This window comes from Dicentrarchus labrax, unplaced genomic scaffold (assembly GCF_905237075.1).
Source record: "Dicentrarchus labrax unplaced genomic scaffold, dlabrax2021, whole genome shotgun sequence".
Classification (NCBI taxonomy): Eukaryota; Metazoa; Chordata; class Actinopteri; family Moronidae; genus Dicentrarchus; species Dicentrarchus labrax.
The window spans coordinates 11603247-11621006 of record NW_026136715.1 but is presented as its reverse complement, the minus strand read 5'-3'; the positions used below and the strand labels follow the sequence as shown (position 1 = coordinate 11621006).

Below are 17760 nucleotides of genomic sequence, written 5' to 3'. Positions count from 1 at the left end.
CAGATGTAAAATATGGGCCTACAGATGTGATACGGCCTCAAAACATACCGATACAACATTCAGTGAACGACAACAAACACTGGGAGATTCATAGTGTTTCATTAAATAGGTTTTGAGACAGACGTGTCCATTTCAGCACACCACAGGCGCCTTAAAAGTGCTTCTGGACGCGGATGTTTAAAAAAGAAGTTAAAGAAATACAGTACCCATAAGCCTTTGCGGCACTCGCGGAAGTCCTTTTCTCTCCTTCCGCCGTCGCTGAAGTCCCTTTTGGATTTACATCGGCGGGTGAGTCCGTACAATCTGTGTTAATCCGCGCAATTAACGGCAGTATTTGACCATCCCGACGCGGTTTATCGATCATAAACGTTCACTCTATACATGTTGTGTGAAATTAACCGTTTTATCGTCACCAACCGTCAATTGTGTGTCGTTGTGCTCTTGAAGCGGTTGCCCGGTTGCTAGCGCGCTCTAACGGGGTTGTAGTACTCTGCTAAGGCCCGCCGTACAGCGTGGTTTACAGACGAGTGCTGTGAAATAATAAATGACAGTGGCCAACATTATAAACATATATATATTTTGTATTTCTGTTAAGGTTTTGTTGTTGGAGCCGAGTGCCTGAAGTAGCGTGGCTAGCTAGCTGAACATTGCCTGTATCGTAGAGGCTAACACGTTTACCTGGAGGCTCAATACACTTTGAAGAGACTTGGTTATGTACTTTATTAATTGCTGTTAGCGGCAGACTCATTTTGTATGTGTGAGCTAGTGGGGTTTACAAATGTTGTTAGTTGTCTGAACCTCAACACTTTATACCTATTCTCCACACATTTGCTCGCCTTTAGACAGCGATGTATGCGAACTAGTTTCTAGGAGTGTGCAGCATGTTGTGCTACAGTGTTAATGCTGCAACACTGAAGCTGAGGTAACTATGCTTAATTGGTTGTAACCTGAATTTTTTTTCTGTCCTCAGTCACCATGGCAGCCCTCAGGCCCCTCACAAAGCCCAAGATTGTCAAAAAGAGAACCAAGAAGTTCATTCGCCATCAATCTGACAGATATGTGAAGATTGCGGTAAGAGCCTGCATATCACACTAGACATGCTCAGCGAGTCGGACCCGTGCTTTTACTTGTAATTTTTGGTCTTGCAAGCAATTAATCCTTAATGTTTTTCATATCTGAACAGAAAAACTGGCGTAAGCCCAGAGGTATTGACAACAGGGTCCGCAGGCGGTTCAAGGGTCAGATGCTGATGCCCAACATCGGTTATGGTAGCAACAAGAAGACCAAGTACATGCTGCCCACTGGCTTCAAGAAGTTCCTGGTGCACAATGTCAAGGAGCTCGAGGTCCTGATGATGAGTAACAAGTAAGTTGTGTGCATATACTGTAAAAGGGTGTAATTATTTTTCCTTCATACCAATAGGTATGTAGGTATTAAGCTTGCAAAAGGGTTGTTGTATTAGTAAATATGAGATACCTGCTCAGACTTCCATTGCCACTTCAGTATAGATAATAGAAGGGAATATAATTAAGTACAAAAGCAAAGTGTTTGACTAAAGCTTTCACATTTCACGCTACACAAGCTTTTAATGGATTGATTGAACAACTGTCTTGACTAAATGTGACTTTGCGTTAAGAGATATTATTGTTGTTGTAAATGTAATTTCCCTTGAGTACCACAAAATAAATTCCAGATAAGACCACCTACGTCTATACACCTCAAGGGGCAAAGTGGGTGAAGTGACCCCTGAATGGCATTTTGTTAAGGTGTAAGATATAAGGATTTTATTAAACAGACTAAATACAGTAGGCTACAGTACGCATGTTCCAACAACATATCAAAAAGCCATCTTAGTCAGACACTACTCTGACAGTGTCTTTGTTATAGTCTGGTACTTGACATCTGATTTGAATATTGAGAGTTACAGGTGCTTGTTGAGCTTTATGTTACAAATATTTGGCTTTTATAAAAGCAGGAACCTGGTATGAGGAAGTCAAAGATAGTTTATCACTTATCACTTTCTAATTGCTGCCTTCACAACAACCTGCTACTGACAATAACCTAGTTTAACTAGAAAGTATTAGCTGTGTTAAAAGAGGAGTTTGTAAGACAATCATTTGGGTAAAAAGGCTTATGGCTGTCTTTTTCATACGGTTTCACTGAAGTTGTTAAAAGATTAATATAATAATCAAAATCACAGTGACACAGATGCAATCTATTACACAAATCACTTATAGGAATTTAATTTCCAGGACTCTGCCTTTTGATCACCCTTCTTGCCTCCCTTGCATTGTAAACTGTAGAAAACCATGGAGGATAATTGTAATGAAGTCATTCATGGGTTTCTGGAGGGAATGGCTTAGCATTAGGATGTGTTTTCATCTTGTCAGTTTACCTTAAGCCTGAAATGAAAAGTATGAATAACACAGTGGAGCTCAGCTGGTGCGTGCAGGTGTCAGTTACTATGCCTGTCAAGCAAGCACCACTCAAAGAATAACCTTTAATGGTGCAGTCACATTATCCTGTTTTGATTTCAATGAAGAAGGGCTGAGATTATTTTGCTTCGTCCTGGATTGATCCCTGATGTTGCTGGGTCAATTTCACAAAGAGTTTAATCTCTCCGAATTTAGACCTACAAAATAACAACCTGCCAAGTCCAGCAAATTTCAGAGAGGGGATTGAATTGATCTGCTGTCCAGAGATTGCAACTGTATGCTGCAATGGCAGGGATAGATGATTTGATTCCAAAGGTGTGGGTGGGAAATTTGCACCAGACAAATGCTGGTAAAATATGAAAGTGGCTTTTATACACAGAATGATTTCTGGGTAATGATTCATCTGTCAGTAGTTGGCACATGTTCACATTTAAATTTAATTCCCCACACATAACATGAAACCTGTGCAATGTGAGCCATCTATCACGCTTAAATATCCCGCCTGTTAATTGCCTCAGGAGTGAGTAGACTAACACTTGTCAACAATGTCTAAAATACGAAGGAAACAATCTGATTCAAGGGAGTTGTTTGGTTATCCCAACCTTTTTTTTGAAGGGCTCATCTAGTAGTAGTTTGAGCGGTCAGTCACTATTATTGAGCACATAAATCTATGGGAATGCCACTTTGGTCAAGGAGTATATATTTTGCTGTTTAGCAGCAATATAGCAAGCAAAATGTTGTAACAGCAAGTTAAGGAAAAAACAGTTTAACAGAAATTTAGGTTACTCAGCTGTTTTGTGAACTTTAATCACTAAACTATCTGACTCCAGTTGCTTCCAGATATGATGGTATTGATTTTAGTACAAGTTTCACCTTTTCTTCAAAATGGACTCTGTTTATCAGAAGTTCAGAGAGCATGTTAAGACATTTCCCACCTTTTTTACTGTTTGGATGAGTGGGAAAGTTTAACAGACTGTTAAATTTAAGTATTTTACTTGTAGTTGGCATTGTTGGCTTTGGGTTATCTGTTCTATCTGTAGTTTAGTGGCTACTTTGCATTTAATGTAGGATGGGTGCTATAGAATTGGCTTTTTATAGTGTGGTGTTTTTTAGTTGTCATGACCTCCCTTTACTACCACGTTGGAAAATATCAGCGTGACTTTTAGCGCATATAGAAGAATTGTAATTGCAGCATGATTAAGGTACAGTGTATTTAAATGTATAAATGTCCATCAGAAACATTCTTCAGTTAATGCCAAGACCATAAGCAACAGAAATTATAAATGATAAATCGGGCTACAAAGCTGCTGTAACACTAATAGTTGTAACACAGAACATCATGTCATTGACCCTAACACCTCTCCCTCTGTAGGACTCACTGTGCTGAGATCGCCCACAACGTGTCCTCCAAGAACAGGAAGCTGATTGTGGAGAGGGCAGCTCAGCTGGCCATCAAGATCACCAACCCCAACGCCAGGCTCAGGAGCGAGGAGAACGAATAAACTGGTTATTCACAATAAATGTTTAAAAATAGAAACTGGCTTTTGGATCATTTTTTTTGCACCTCCATTGCTCTTCAGCAGTACTGTCACACAAGTCTGGAAAAGTTTCAACTTGATAATAAACGGACTGGCTTATCTCTAGTTTTAAATTGAGTGGCTCATTTGTTAGCTAGGAAATTTGGATGCAACAAACTTGAAATTGTACTAATTCAAATTTGTGTCAAACCCAATAACAGCAAATATTTCAAATGCATTAATTTTATTTATCCTTCTACTTAATCAACATTGCCTGTATGTCTGAAGTTAATGTTGAGGAATAGCAAAGGCACTCAATAAGGTTTTATTTTCATAAGCATGAAAAACATTGCATTTGTCCCTAAATTAAACCAGCATCACTGGTGGAGGGAAATCTAATTTCCAAAAGGAAATGTAACAGGTGGTGACGTGACCAGGGAGTTATAAATGGGTAGTTCATTCCGGGTATGATACTTCAGAGACTACAGCTATTTTCACATGGTGCACAGGCGTCAAAATAGTACAGAAATGCTCTTGCACATGAGTTGGCGTCTACACTGATGGCTACGGAGCCGGTTGTATTCTCCCGTGGGTAAATGGGGTTATTCCTCAGCTCCTTCCAGATGACTGGACGCTGGAACAGAACAAAAGGGGCAAGATGCCTGAAGAAGAGTGTTGACCCATATTGTGAATGGAAGGAGGCACCTAACTTTGTACACTTGCTGTTTTCTGTCCAAGGATGTGATCTGGGGTAGCTTTTTTTGAAAGAGAACATGCTTTTACAGTTTGTAAGGCTTCTTGCTGTCAAAGAACATTCTGGACTCCCATCTTTTTTCTTTTTTTCTTTTTTTACTTTTAGCCAAATTATTCCAGGTCGTCAGATCTTGAGCTTTGAGTTATTCTGAGATGAGTCAGCATGAGTGCATGAAAGCTGAGTTTGGACATTTTGAAAAGACAGAATGGACTGTGTCAGTGTAGTCTATAGTTTAAGATTGAAAGGAATTTAAGGGTCACTCCAACAATATTGATACTACATTTCCTATAATGCAGCTTCTTAATGTCTCTGAATAGGCCCTCCCTGACTGGTAAATTTCCATTTGTTCCCAATTTTGACACATTCAACTAATCAAAAGTACCTCTGTGCAAGTTAGGGGTATTTTCAGTGGAAAGTACTTGTAAGTACTCCTTTATACTTTATTCTACAGTTAATTTCAGAGGCATATGTTGTACTATATACTCCACTACATTTGTCTGGCAGCTACCATTCAAATTTGCAGATTTAGATTTTACATACAAAACATGATCAACTTCTTAAATATAATGCATCAGTATGGATTGAATTAACAAACAGCACATAAAGTAGTTAAAATGAGCTCCACTTTGACTGGATTTAAGTTGTTATTTGATTTGAGTACTTCTTCCACCACTGATCACAAGGCAGTTCGTCACACTCTTAAAGATTTGTCTCCAATCTAATCGAAGATAACTCTGATGAAATCACTATGACATTATACAGCTGTTTTCACAGGCTGAGCAGCAGATGTGGCAAAAGTACACCCATTTACTCAAGTAGAAGTACAGAACCTTGTGTAAAAAAAAAAATGTAGTAGAAGTACTGGTTAAACTTATTTACTCAAGTAAAAGTGAAAAAGTACAGGCTCCTTAAGAGGTTTCTCTTTAGGACATTTGTACCGGCTGTTTCTTTCAAAGCTAACTGAAAAAGTCTTGGTGCTAGGGGGTACCTGTCAAATACATTTAGGCTAAAGTAACAAGCCTGTCTTAAAATGTAAGTAGCAGAAAGTACAGATATTACTAAAAATGTAGAGGGTCAAAGTAACAGACAGAAAAATAGATACTTCAGTATCGTACAGATACCTGAAAAATAACTTAAACAAAGTACAAAGTTCCTCTTCTGAGCAGCGCCAACCATGAGCAGCCAACTGATCTTAACGTGTAAAACTGGTTGAGAGCTCTTTTAAATAGCACACTGTATAAGGTAAGGCTTTAAGACCACGAAGAAGGCCGCACTGTCTTCTCCCAGGTTTTTGGCAAGGAGTCAGTCTGTTATTACGTGTCAGCATGGTTAGACAAATCCACAGCTGATACTCTGATGTAATATCAATAGATTAAATAAAATGTTATCCAAATGTTATTGCCTTGAAATGGCAGCTCAGACTGTATATTGTTTTGTGATGTTCAGAGCCGGCTCCCTGCAGAGAAAGTTTCCATTGCATTCTGGCAGCCAAGCTGTGCCCCACAGCCCTGAGCCCTCTGCCATCTGTTCCTGCAAAACTGACATTGCCAGAGATGCAAAAAACATAACATTTATTTAGCCAGTCAGCTTGTGGCTGTTTGGAACTGAAGGACGTGAATTACCAGGGATGGTTGGAGAGGAAAAAACGTCACAGGGTTAGATCCGAATCTCTCCTCTTTTTTAAAAAAAAACAACAACCTGGACCTGTTTGTGGAGTGGCTTGGAAAGACTCACCTGAGAGGACTGGAAGTCCTCCAGAGAGGGAGGAGAACATGAAAACAGCAGGACAGGCAGCTACAGCAATGTCTGCGAGATGTGTGTGAGTGTGTCAGGGAGAGGACAGAATCCGTTTATTCCTTGTCACTGGTCAGAAAATGAACATGTCAGCAAGGTTAGTGTTTGGGAAGGGGCACCTCACTCCCAAGCAGCTCTCCTTCGCTTTCCCTCAAACAGATTCTCTGAGGAAAGGTGGTCGGTCTGCAGGAGGAAAGAGGAGGATGTTCTCTTTTTCTCTCAGATGTCGACTGGGCATCATCAGAGGGAGAACCAAAGGTAAAGCCGACAAGTCATTCTTTGAAATGGAAATGTATTCAGTTGATGTTTTTAATATTGTAGAGCACATCTGAGACTTTGGAGAAGTTATTTGACAATTTATGCACTGTTAGAAAGGAAGAATTTAGTTGCAGACACAAAAATTACTTCACTTTAATACGTTTTATTTGTAATTAATTCCCCTAATAATCATCAAATTACATACATTACCTGAATTAATTAAAAAAGTTAAATTGTGTGCTGCAGGCCTTTTAATATGAGCATTTTTTGACTGAAACCTTAAAACCGAACATTACATCATGAGTGTGTGTGTGACACATCCTTATCCTTTTGGCTCTTTTGTTTTTTGTTGTCACACACTGATCCGTGCTGGCTGACAAATGAATTAGTAATTCTGCTTTTCACTTGCAACTAGATCAGATCACCATAAGATGGCAGTGTGGTCAGATTGATTGAGGAGCAGGACACGATTCAGGCCCTCCTTTTTAGAATACTCACTTTGTCTATGTATAATGAAAATGTGGGCTATTTTCAGAAGGGCTATTTTTACGATCATATCGATGAAAGGTTGTAAAAATGTACAAACCGGCACTAAATAGTGAATACAGTCATAAGTCATTCTCTTCTTGAGAGTCTTAAAGCACCTTTTCAGTCTTCTTCCTTAGTTTGTTTCTTTTCTGGTTTAGCATCCTTAACCTCTGCTTCTATGCCAAGGTCACTGCAAAAATCGTATTAATACATTATCTACATCAATCATGTTGATTTCTGGTCTAACGGAAGAGCAAAATAAGTCAATTTTTATTATAACCCAACGTTTGCCGGCCTGTTCCCAGAGGCTTTTATCAGTCCAACACACTGCTCCGTCTTCCTTTTTTCTTTATTCTGTTGGAAATTAATTAGTCTCGCTCTGAAAGACTACACTCGCTCACATTGTAAATGGGGTATTAAGGACAAAAGTCTCAGAGGAAATTATCTACACCGAAGAGTATTGTGTCCACTGGAACAGCTGACTAATTAGGCTCCACGCAACAGCGGGTAGAAACACGGAAAAATGTTTGTAATCACTTCACACATCTGTAAAATAAGCAGTTGTAGAACAGAGGGGTTAATTTCACATTGTGTGTTTTGGAGTGCTGTGTGGGGCTTGCTGGTGCTGTGCATTGGGATTTTTTTTTATTTCCCATTTGCTGTCTCCAAAGTCTCAGTGATGACAACAATTTGTGCAGTGACCAAAACAAATGAGGCAGAAGAGGCTCAGGGGGGGGGCTGCCAGTGAGGCTGGAGGAGGGTGTTTGTTGTTGTTGGCGTTGGTGGCTGCAGTGGGGATCAGGAAGTGGCAGGCGTCGGGGCTTATGTGCATGACAAATGGTCAGACAGGTGTGGCATCGGGGTCAGACAGCAGACCCGTTAGCCCTTCTGCATTTGGGTGGAGGGACCTTCAGCAGGCCCGGGGATTAGCAGAGGGTCATTTCACCCTCCCGAGGGGGAAACATGAGATGCCGGGTTTTGGTAGAAGTGTGTTTAATTTCCACACAGTCACTCAGATTCCCTAATATTATTTTTTTGCTTCTTTTTGGACACTATTTATTTTCACATGACGACAGTGTGATGAGAAGTGGAATCTGTTATCACAGCCTTGTGCACGACAACTGCACTTTTATGAATAACAGTGTGACATGTTCTCAAGCAGGCAGCTGTTCTGCGCAGGAATTTTGCATATTCATTTTCGATTATGAGCTTGTGTGTTTGTGTGTGTCTGTGTGCGTGAGGGAGAGATACTAGCAGATACAAGCTCTTTGAAATGGGTGCAGTCTCTATGTGAGAAAAACGTGACACTGTGCAGGGCTCAGTCTGACAATGAATGTGCAGGTGGTGTTAATTGTGTCGACAGTTGAGTGTGTGCAGTTTTGTCGTGTCTTAATCTCAGTGTGTGTGTGTATTTGTGTGTGGGTGGGATTGAGGATGTGCATACGAGGGGTTTTTGACTTGGTGGGAAATGGATAAAGAGTGAGCATGTGCATGTGTGTGTGTGTGTGTGTGCTGGGGGAGGGAGTGACTATCGTGTGTGCCTGCCTCACTGAACCCCTCTGGCAGAGGGAGAGAGAGGGAGCAAACACACTCACTCTAGCTCTGTATGAGAGAGAGACGGGTTGTGTGTGAGCTCATGTGAGTGTATGAACAGAGGATGATGAACCCTCTGGAAAAGGACGAATGATTTGTAAGAATAGCTCAAAAATGGAACCACGGCAAGATGGCAAGAAAAGGACATGAACCGTTGCTCTCCCTGCCTTGGATTTTTATAGAAAAAGAAAGCTTGGTAGATTTATAGTTTTGAAGAATGAGGGAAATAATTTAACATTGACATCTTTTTGTCAACAAGTTTGAACAGAGGAGAGAACTAGAGACCTTCTGAGGATCAGAATTTGCCCTCTGGAGCTCAATTCCTCGCTGGGTTTTACAAGCAGGGACAAGGGTTAAGGCAATGCTGGACTTGGGGCAAAGGAATGAAGAAACGAAGATGGTGTTTGTGTTTTATCTGAGCGGCTGAGACTCGGCCTCTCTACTTTTTTTATTTTTACCTCAGCTGGAACCTCAGCTCTCTGCCCACTACTACAGATCAGCAAGGTTACTTCCCAAGGGTGGCTGCGCTGACTAAACTCCAGCCATGCTGTGTGGTCTGAGGAGAGACACTAAGAACAGCATTGGTAAGAGCACCGCACTTTGATCTCTGCAGAGTGAAGAGGGTCAGTTTGTGTGCTGTAAATGAGGATTTGTGGCAGGAAGAGGGGGTTCAGTGATGGCCCGGATTGTTTACTAACCTGTAAAGAGCTGCTTATGTCTTAAATGTGTGTTTAATCTGAGGGCCAGCATCTGTAACTGAAAAGTATTACCCCAATGGTCCTTTTTGTAATCTGTAATCCATAAAGCCTGAATGCAAACAAATTTAAATGTAGAATCCTTACAGAGCGTGTATTATGGCTGTGATGGGTTGAAAGAGATTTAAATGTGAGTGGACTCGACCACCCGCTCTGCATACCATCCTGCCATGTGTAATTGGGGCAGATATAGCGACGTAAACTGGGTCTGGCAGGGCCCAGTTTATAAATAAAGTTTTTCATCTGAAAATAGAATTATGATTTCATTGTCATTGTCAGTGACGCCCCCGTATTTAACCTACATCCTGATTGGTTATGAGAGGGATGGCAAACAGTGCCCTGGATTTAACCAGGAGTTAATTAACTCACCACATATTTATGCAGAAGCGTAGAATTTTATTTCAGTCAGTGCGACGCTCTGAGGTCCTTTACATGCAGCTCTTGTGGCAAAACCTCCTCCCTGAGCTAATAACTAACCTCCTGTCAAGGTTTTTTATTTATTTTTTTATCAATAGTTGTTTTATTGTTGGGGCTGTTTATTAATCAGCTCCGTCCTGATCTTAATTCTAGCCCTAAGATTAAATGATACATGTTATTTTAAGCTGGAGGAGGATTGTAGGGGGATGGCTTGGTGGTACAGTAGCGTTCAGTCACGTGTAGAGCATTGGGTCTGTGTTACCCAGAGCTAATGGTGCCTTTTGACTGCAATGACAGCTGCCGGACTGTCAGGGGCCCTCAGGAGTCCGCGTGGTTGGTTATGGGGCTTTTGCCCAGCATAATGTGTTTGTGATGTGTCACTCACTTTGTGTATGTGTGTTTGTGCCTCACAGCTACTGGATAGGATACGTGTGCAAGGATGTGTGTAAATTAGTGTGAAATACCATATTATGCATATGTATGTTCTGTACATTGCCATCATATGCAAAGTCCAGTTAAGATATTTCCGCAGTTAAGGTCTGACTCATGCAGCTGTGCGCACAAGAAGGCTGAATGTTCTTCTTTACTGCAGGGCATGCCCAAAGGTTTTGGGTCAGAGAGGATTTGACAAATGATCCATGCTTCTGTCTAAAGGCCTCATCTTCAGTTGGGCAGATGTGGACACTTGATGTGGACGGAGGGAAGGCAGTGAGTTTGATGCCCTCCGAGCACCTCTCCTGCTTCCTCCAGTTCAGTCTTTACAAATCAACACAGATAGAAATTGATATACTGTCAGGCCTGCAGAAAAAAATGGAGAGAACTGACAACCCTCAAATTTTTAAATATTATATTATACATATGTATAGTGCAACATGAGTGAAGTTTAGACAAATATATTTTGTCACTCCTATTATAATTATAGCCTGAGTCTTGGGGGAGGTAAACAGGAAGAGTGATGTGACAATGGATGCAGCGAGTCCTGGTGTGGACTACAACTTGATTCCCATTCTTTTAGCCTATATTTGTATTCACATTTTGGCAAATTGGTATCATAAAAAGTTTGAAAAAAAAATCTGATCTGAGCAATTAATCAGAATTAAGCGCTAATGATTGCTGTGTGAACACAGCTTTACAATCCTTTGTGAGTGGCTTTATGGACCTTTAACCTATTGTTTTATGACATCCTCAGAAAGCATAAGTTACACCGAATCTAAAATTATGTGTATTATGTCTGTGTTTTCTGATTTGACTGAGTTATGACTCCAAGAAGGAGTTCTATTTTTGATGAAAATTGCAGTAATCAGGCGCTTAAGTTTCAAAAGTACCGTAATTGCCTCCTCTTGTTTCTAAATTACACAGTGTGTGGGGGAAAAAAAGTTTTTAACCAGTCTCTGTATCAAAGCAGTCACTGGAGACTTTAACTTGTGATGACTTAAGTTTTGATGCAGGTAGCGTACATCACTAGCATGGCCCCTCTGCTCTTAAAAAAGAGGACTTGCACAGCTTCTCTTTAAGTTTGTAATATGATGTTCAATCACTGTGCCGGACAGCTGAAAAGGTAATCCGCAGTGGACAGGATTAAAGAAGTGCCTAGTCAAGTTTCTTCATCACTGTGACTGCTGACATGCTTGTGTGACTGCATTATTCAGGTTCAGATGGCCGAGCAGTGGCTCTGCTAATCTGAGGCCAGCCCTGTGCTGTGTCAGAAATGGGTCCGACTGTGGGTGGGGAAAAAAAACCCCAAAAATTAGTATCCTTGCAGAGCAGATTGAACATTTCCCGGCTTTCTGTAGCAGCTGCTGTAAATGACATGAAAATGATGATTTTCTCTCCATGCCCCAACAGTCCATTAACCGCATGCTGTTCCTTCAGGAAAATTCCCATGCTTTAGTGGTCGCATACATCAAGCTCGCCGCAAATGCATTCTTGTGTTAAATTAATGGTTTTCAAGGGTCTCTGCTGCAGACAGAGAGTAGCTATTTTAAACCTGTGACCCTTTTTATAGGATTGTCGTGGAAACAAAGTGGACTGACCTTCCAGGGTCCTGAGTTCACTCTGTTTCAGTTGGCTAATGCCTGACGGATGGATGTGGCTGTTGGCTAAGTGCTGTTTCCCTCCCAGAGCCCTCTAGTTACCCAGGGTGCAGTTCAAAGCATCAAAGTGTGTGTAGCTGTCATGATGTAGAATGAATGGTCGTGTTCATTTAGCCTTCTGCTGCAGAGTTCCCCTCCATGTCACCACAGTGCTTCATAACAACACCTCCATGCCTCCCTGCTGTCTCTTCAGATGAAGGACCGTACTCAAAGGGGAACAAGGAGTCCGGTGCAACTGACCAATCACATTCGTCCCACAGGCGGAGCTTCTCAGGTACAATACAGTCAAACCTGACTTCATATCATTTTGTTTCCTATCTCATATCTGATTCATGCTGCTCCCAATTCACCTACATCCGCAGAAAGAAGAAGAGTCATGCCGTGTTGGAGGTTTTTGTGTGCATGTGGAGGCCTGTGTCTGCTGTGTTTTACTTGATGTTGCACTGTTTTGAATGCTTAGATAAGGGTAAAAAAAATGCTTGTGTGGCATACCTGTCATTTGTACTAAACCACACTAGACCTCACATAGAACAATTTAACAGCGCAGCACAATGTGGACCTCAAGACAGAATGAGTCCTTTGATGACACTATATAGCCACATATCAATCAGAGTTATGGTCAAACTCATTTTCATTCACTTAAGAATACAATTGGATTTCCATTTATGACCTGATGAGTCTGCGGTAAACTGTCTTTTTGCAATAACGCACCGAATTTCTTTCCATCATCAGTATTTAGCGTGGCAATAAAACAGGCTCTATCCTTCTCCTCCTCCTCTTCCTCCTCCTCCTGAACCCGTCACAAAGATTCACTCAGATTGAGAGAAGTGAAGGAACAAGGAAAAGACAGGACAGTGAGAAAATAAAGTATGTGGTCGTGTGTCAGAGAGCATCTCAATGAGAGATTCAGGAGAGAGATGAAGAAAGGAGTCGTTCGTTGCCTATCAGACAGGGTGATTCTGTCAAGCAGACGCTAATGCTGACTGTGGATCTGTTCCTGTGTCTGTATCTGTCAGCAGAGGAGTACCGTGGAGTGACCACGGTGGACCTGATGAAAAGGGAAGGCAGCAGCCTTGGCCTCACCATCTCCGGAGGGTCTGATAAGGACGGCAAGCCCAGAGTGTCAAACCTACGGCCAGGTGGGCTAGCTGCCAGGTGAGATTTCTGCTCTGTGATGCGGTTAAAACCTGGCAACCACACCAAGCTGTCCAGACTTGTTATTCTGCTCCCACAAACGTACACGTGTTGCAAAGATACTAACTGCAGGGCTGTAGGCGTTGTGTTAGATCAGCTTGATGCTGTCTCACAGAGTAATACCCTAACACTGCTTATTTGTAAGGAAAGTCCCCAAGAAGCCACAAAAGATATGTCCTTAAATTGAGATTTTTCATTTTGTATTGTCATTTCATGCTCAATTCACTGTATGGTGCCAATGATTCAATACAAACCTTTTGTGAGCTTAGATTGCTTCATTAAGATTAAATGAAACTAATTTTCCCTCGACAATGTTACGCTCATTTTCCCCAACATCAGCCACATGATAAGAAAATGTAGCAGCTGGACTCACGTTTAATGATGATTAAGCAGCGTGTGACTGAAGTGTAACACACGCATGCACACACAGTTTTGTAAGAATGACACAGCCCCTCTGAAAATGTCTAGGCCAAATATGCCATCGCTTGTCAAGTCCAAGGAGGTTTAAAGACAGACACTGTGCTAATTCATCCAAGCAGCTTGTCTTCCCACAGCTGAGTTCATTCTTGTGTGGAAGTGCTAGCTAATTTACTGGGTTGAGAGACACTCAGGCAGACAGGAGAGAGACCGGCAGTGACATTGTGTGATGAGACCGGACCGGATGACAGGCCGCGCGGCTCTGCTGGTTAAGACGTCTCTCTCTGTCTGCTGTCAGTGGTGACTGGCAGTAGCCCAAAGGTGAGACAGGGCAAGCAGGCCAGAGCATCTATTTAATTAATTTTCTCTTCAATGAGCAGCATGTTGACTCATAATGTCATATGTGAGACACCATGTACAATCATCTCTGTCAGTGTCGGAAGAGGAGACGCTTTCAGCCATCCCACCCCAGCATCCGCTCACTGCTCTACATAGCTGGCTCTGTATGTTAGTCTACATACTGCAAGGAGATTCATAATCAAATCATCATCGCTGTCTGGACACAAGTTAATACAACCAACCACGATAACTTGTGTAAATATTTAAAACATTAGACAGCGCTTGTTTTATTTCTCACACAGTGGGATCACACAGCAAAAGATCTGCCAGAATATGTTTATCAGATTAGACATTTGCATCTCATTTCGATCAAAACTGGATCAAATTGTTTTGGGGCCAAAATGTGCAGTTGGTCCCCTTTTGTTGCAACTAACTGAAACACAGTCTTCCTCAAATGTGAGTGTACTGCAGGGGGTACGTGAGATTAAATACCAAAAAAAAGTTAATTAAAAAAACATTAGTCATGCATAATTCCTAAGATAATTAATACATTAAATAAAAATCTGTAAATGTAAGTGCAATAAACCACGTTTTATATTCTTATTTTCCTTCTTTAACTGCTGTCAAAGCTCACAGAGGGTTAAATAAGAGGAAGAAGAAGAAGAAGAAGAAAGCAACAAAAGCAATCCTGTTCATGGTGATGGTAGTTCACTGTGAGCCGCAATCGGATCAAAAGCAAGGAAACAGACTGTGCCCAGAAAAGAGTTTGATCACTGCAGTGGCCTGCCACCAAGAATGACAAAGAAGCACAGTGAAGCACAAGCCCGTATTTCTTACAAAGTTCTGAATGCAACTTATCATTAAAAAGACGCAGTGCAATTCAACACCAATGCCATCTAGTGTTATTGCTACCATGAATTTAGTGATGGATTCTAAATATTTTGAAGTTATGCATTTGAGTGTTTTTCAGTTACATGGTTTCTGTTTAATAAATCAAACACTGATGGTGCAGAGCTGTATTGTACCTCTTTATATAAGCTTTTTTCTTTTCTATCAAAAATGTTTTCCACTGCTCAGCAAGCCCAAGGGGTACACAGCTGAGAAAATATTTCAAAAGGGGTACGTGTTGAAATAAGTTTGATAACCACTGCTGTAACAAACAGGTAGTACACTGAGTTTAGAGAGATGAGAGTGAAAGTTTTGAGCCGTAAAACCCAAAACAGTGAGCTGAAAGTGGGTAAAAAGCTCTGTAAGGCTAAGGAAGACTGCAGAGTTGTTGATAAATCTCTGTGTGTCCATCACTACAAGCCACATCACATTACAGATGTTTGCAGCTTAAAAATAAGCCCCTCACCACAATGATCTTATCTTGGGTGATAATGCAGAATTGAGTTGATATCTGATATTGTGGTGCAAAGCATGAAACTGTCCCTGGTGGTGTGCGGCCTCAAGGCAGTATGCTCAGTTTGTAATCCAGCCTTGATCTTTAATGGTCTGCCCTTAACTTTCCACAGGAGTGACCAGCTGAATGTTGGAGACTACATCAAGTCAGTGAACGGCATCAACCTGTCAAAGCTCCGCCATGATGAGATTATCAGCCTGCTGAAGAACATCGGGGAGCGAGTGGTGCTCGAGGTGGAGTACGAGCTGCCTCCGTTCGGTAGGTGAAGTTCTGTAAGATAAATATTCTGCCCTGTAGTCCAACAGATGCTCAGACATTTAGAGAAGGGCTGTCATTAAAACAAAGGCTTTGTATTTTCAAATGCACACAGGTGAGAAATTACTGGGCTAATAAATAAGCTTATTAGTTAAGGCTGCAGATCATAAAATGGGTTATGACCTCCAGACAGTGACATTTAACATCCATAGGACTCAACACATGCTGCTAGAACAAGAGTGGCATACCATATCAGCCACTTTTTGATCTCTGTGCTGGTGGATATCCCTTTGGAGAAAGTTAAAGATACTAGACTCTTGGGTATCACTTTGAACCACCATCTCTCTTGATCTCAGCACATTGATTATTTAAAAAAAAAAAGTTGGGATTGGGAAGTTATTTGAAAGATAAAGTTCTTTAGAGAACTTATTCATAGTTTTAAACCAATCTACATCAAACACGATTTAAATAATTTATCTTTCTAATGTTTATTAGTTCATCCAGAATCTAGGCTCCAGACAATAAAACAAAACAGAAAAACTGGCGTCAGACAGGAAAACCCAAATGATGCAGGTCGTGTTGAGGAAGGCTCAATGTGAAATTTAAGCATCTCATGTCTCTTCTATCTACACTGTGGCCTTTTATGTCCTCTTCAGGTGCTTTAATTTCCTACCACACCAAAACACATGCATTTTAATTGTAAAATATAATCTCCCAGTAAGCACTGATCTGAATAGTTTAAAACTGAGCTTAATTTGGTTTAAAAGTTACTGTTTTTTAGTAGCATTTGCATATTTGAGTGAATTATAGTCATTAAAAGTGTGTTGAAACAACAGTTATATCCCTGATGGCTAAAATTGTCATCAAAATTTAGCCCAGATTTAACCTCGACATCTAGACATCTTTCGACCTGCAAATCAATACTTATTGGGTTTCCTTTATCAAGGCACCGGCCTTAGAAACAGAGTAGGTCCCCAGGCGCTGCACTGCAGCTGCTGACTGCTCTTAAATCATTAGTATGGGTCAAATAGAGAGAATTCATTTCCCCACTGAGATTAATTAAACACATTTCCTCAATGCTTTGTTCATTGTCATGATTCAGCACTTAGAACACTCAGATGGCACTATGATCAAACTTTTGAGAAAGCTCTATACATTCATTTTATGTGTAGCTTTAGAGGAGTCTGGTAATAATTCTGTCCTTTCCTCTCTGCTCTTAGTCCAGAACCCCTCAGGAGTCATAACCAAAACCATTGAAGTGTGTTTACACAAGGAGGGAAACAGCTTTGGGTTTGTCATGAGAGGTAGGTGGATGCGATATTTTTGTGTAAATCCTTCAGTAAAAATAATTAGCTTTAGCTTATTTATTCTCTGTGTTTTGTTTTATAGGAGGCTTTCATGAGGACTGGCGCAGGTCGCGTCCTCTGGTGGTTACATGCGTCAGGCCTGGAGGACCCGCTGACAGGTGAGGACATTGTAGTGTAGCTTTATGTGTCTTAGCTGTGCGTGAATGAACCCATTCAAATTATTGTATGTGTGCATGCATGCATGTTTCTATTGTGTGTATATTTAGATGGCTCAAAGGATATGTGTTTTATTGATTGCCTCATCTTTGTCTGCAATTAAAATATTTGTTTATCACCCACGTAGGATTATAATTGATTGTAAACCCACAATATCTTTATGCACACATTATTTCTTTTGCATCAGTCTGTGCTCAGGCTGCTGCAATAGAAATTGTGGCTGTGACACATATATTGTGTGTTATCTTGAAAGCAGAAAGGGCACTGCTCATCCTGAGGCTAATGCAACATTGCACTTTTCCCCATGAAAACTGAGAGCACCATAACACTGGAGCAAACGTAATTCGCCATCAAAGACTTTACGGTCGTTTATCTCATTTATCCTCCATCTCACCTGGGAAGGGACACTCATGTGGAACTGTTTAATGATTTACTGTGACTGGTGCTTAAACGCTTGTATGAGCATCTTGTGCTGATCGCTTGTGT

General features: G+C 41.0%; 2 protein-coding genes across 7 annotated transcripts in view; both read left to right on the top strand.

Annotated features, from left to right (window-relative positions):
- Positions 1 to 145: 145 nt before the first annotated feature.
- Positions 146 to 3972, top strand: rpl32 (ribosomal protein L32). The gene is made up of 4 exons (XM_051424160.1): positions 146 to 288; positions 971 to 1071; positions 1184 to 1365; positions 3808 to 3972. Exons 2-4 carry the CDS (start codon positions 976 to 978, stop codon positions 3935 to 3937), a joined length of 408 nt encoding a protein of 135 aa, XP_051280120.1. The 5' UTR covers positions 146 to 288; positions 971 to 975; the 3' UTR covers positions 3938 to 3972.
- Positions 3973 to 6309: 2337 nt separating this feature from the next.
- Positions 6310 to 17760, top strand: part of grip2a (glutamate receptor interacting protein 2a) — a 34799-nt gene continuing 23348 nt past the window's right edge. Inside the window, exons 1-6 of one of the 6 annotated variants that reach the window (XM_051424155.1) lie at positions 6310 to 6758; positions 12338 to 12418; positions 13161 to 13299; positions 15609 to 15754; positions 16972 to 17055; positions 17141 to 17216. In XM_051424155.1, coding sequence (XP_051280115.1) covers positions 6581 to 6758; positions 12338 to 12418; positions 13161 to 13299; positions 15609 to 15754; positions 16972 to 17055; positions 17141 to 17216 — 704 coding nt within the window. In that variant the 5' untranslated portion in view covers positions 6310 to 6580. Of the gene's footprint in view, positions 6759 to 8618; positions 9464 to 12337; positions 12419 to 13160; positions 13300 to 15608; positions 15755 to 16971; positions 17056 to 17140; positions 17217 to 17760 lie in introns of those variants that run through there. The other 5 variants (XM_051424152.1, XM_051424151.1, XM_051424150.1 and 2 more) reach the window with 5 other exon arrangements.

Coding starts and splice junctions, on each gene's coding strand:
- rpl32 (XM_051424160.1), top strand. CDS start 976: ATGGCAGCCCTCAGGCCCCTCACAAAGCCCAAGATTGTCAAAAAGAGA. Junction 1,072..1,183: donor ACAGATATGTGAAGATTGCG/GTAAGAGCCTGC, acceptor ATATCTGAACAG/AAAAACTGGCGTAAGCCCAG. Junction 1,366..3,807: donor GTCCTGATGATGAGTAACAA/GTAAGTTGTGTG, acceptor CTCCCTCTGTAG/GACTCACTGTGCTGAGATCG.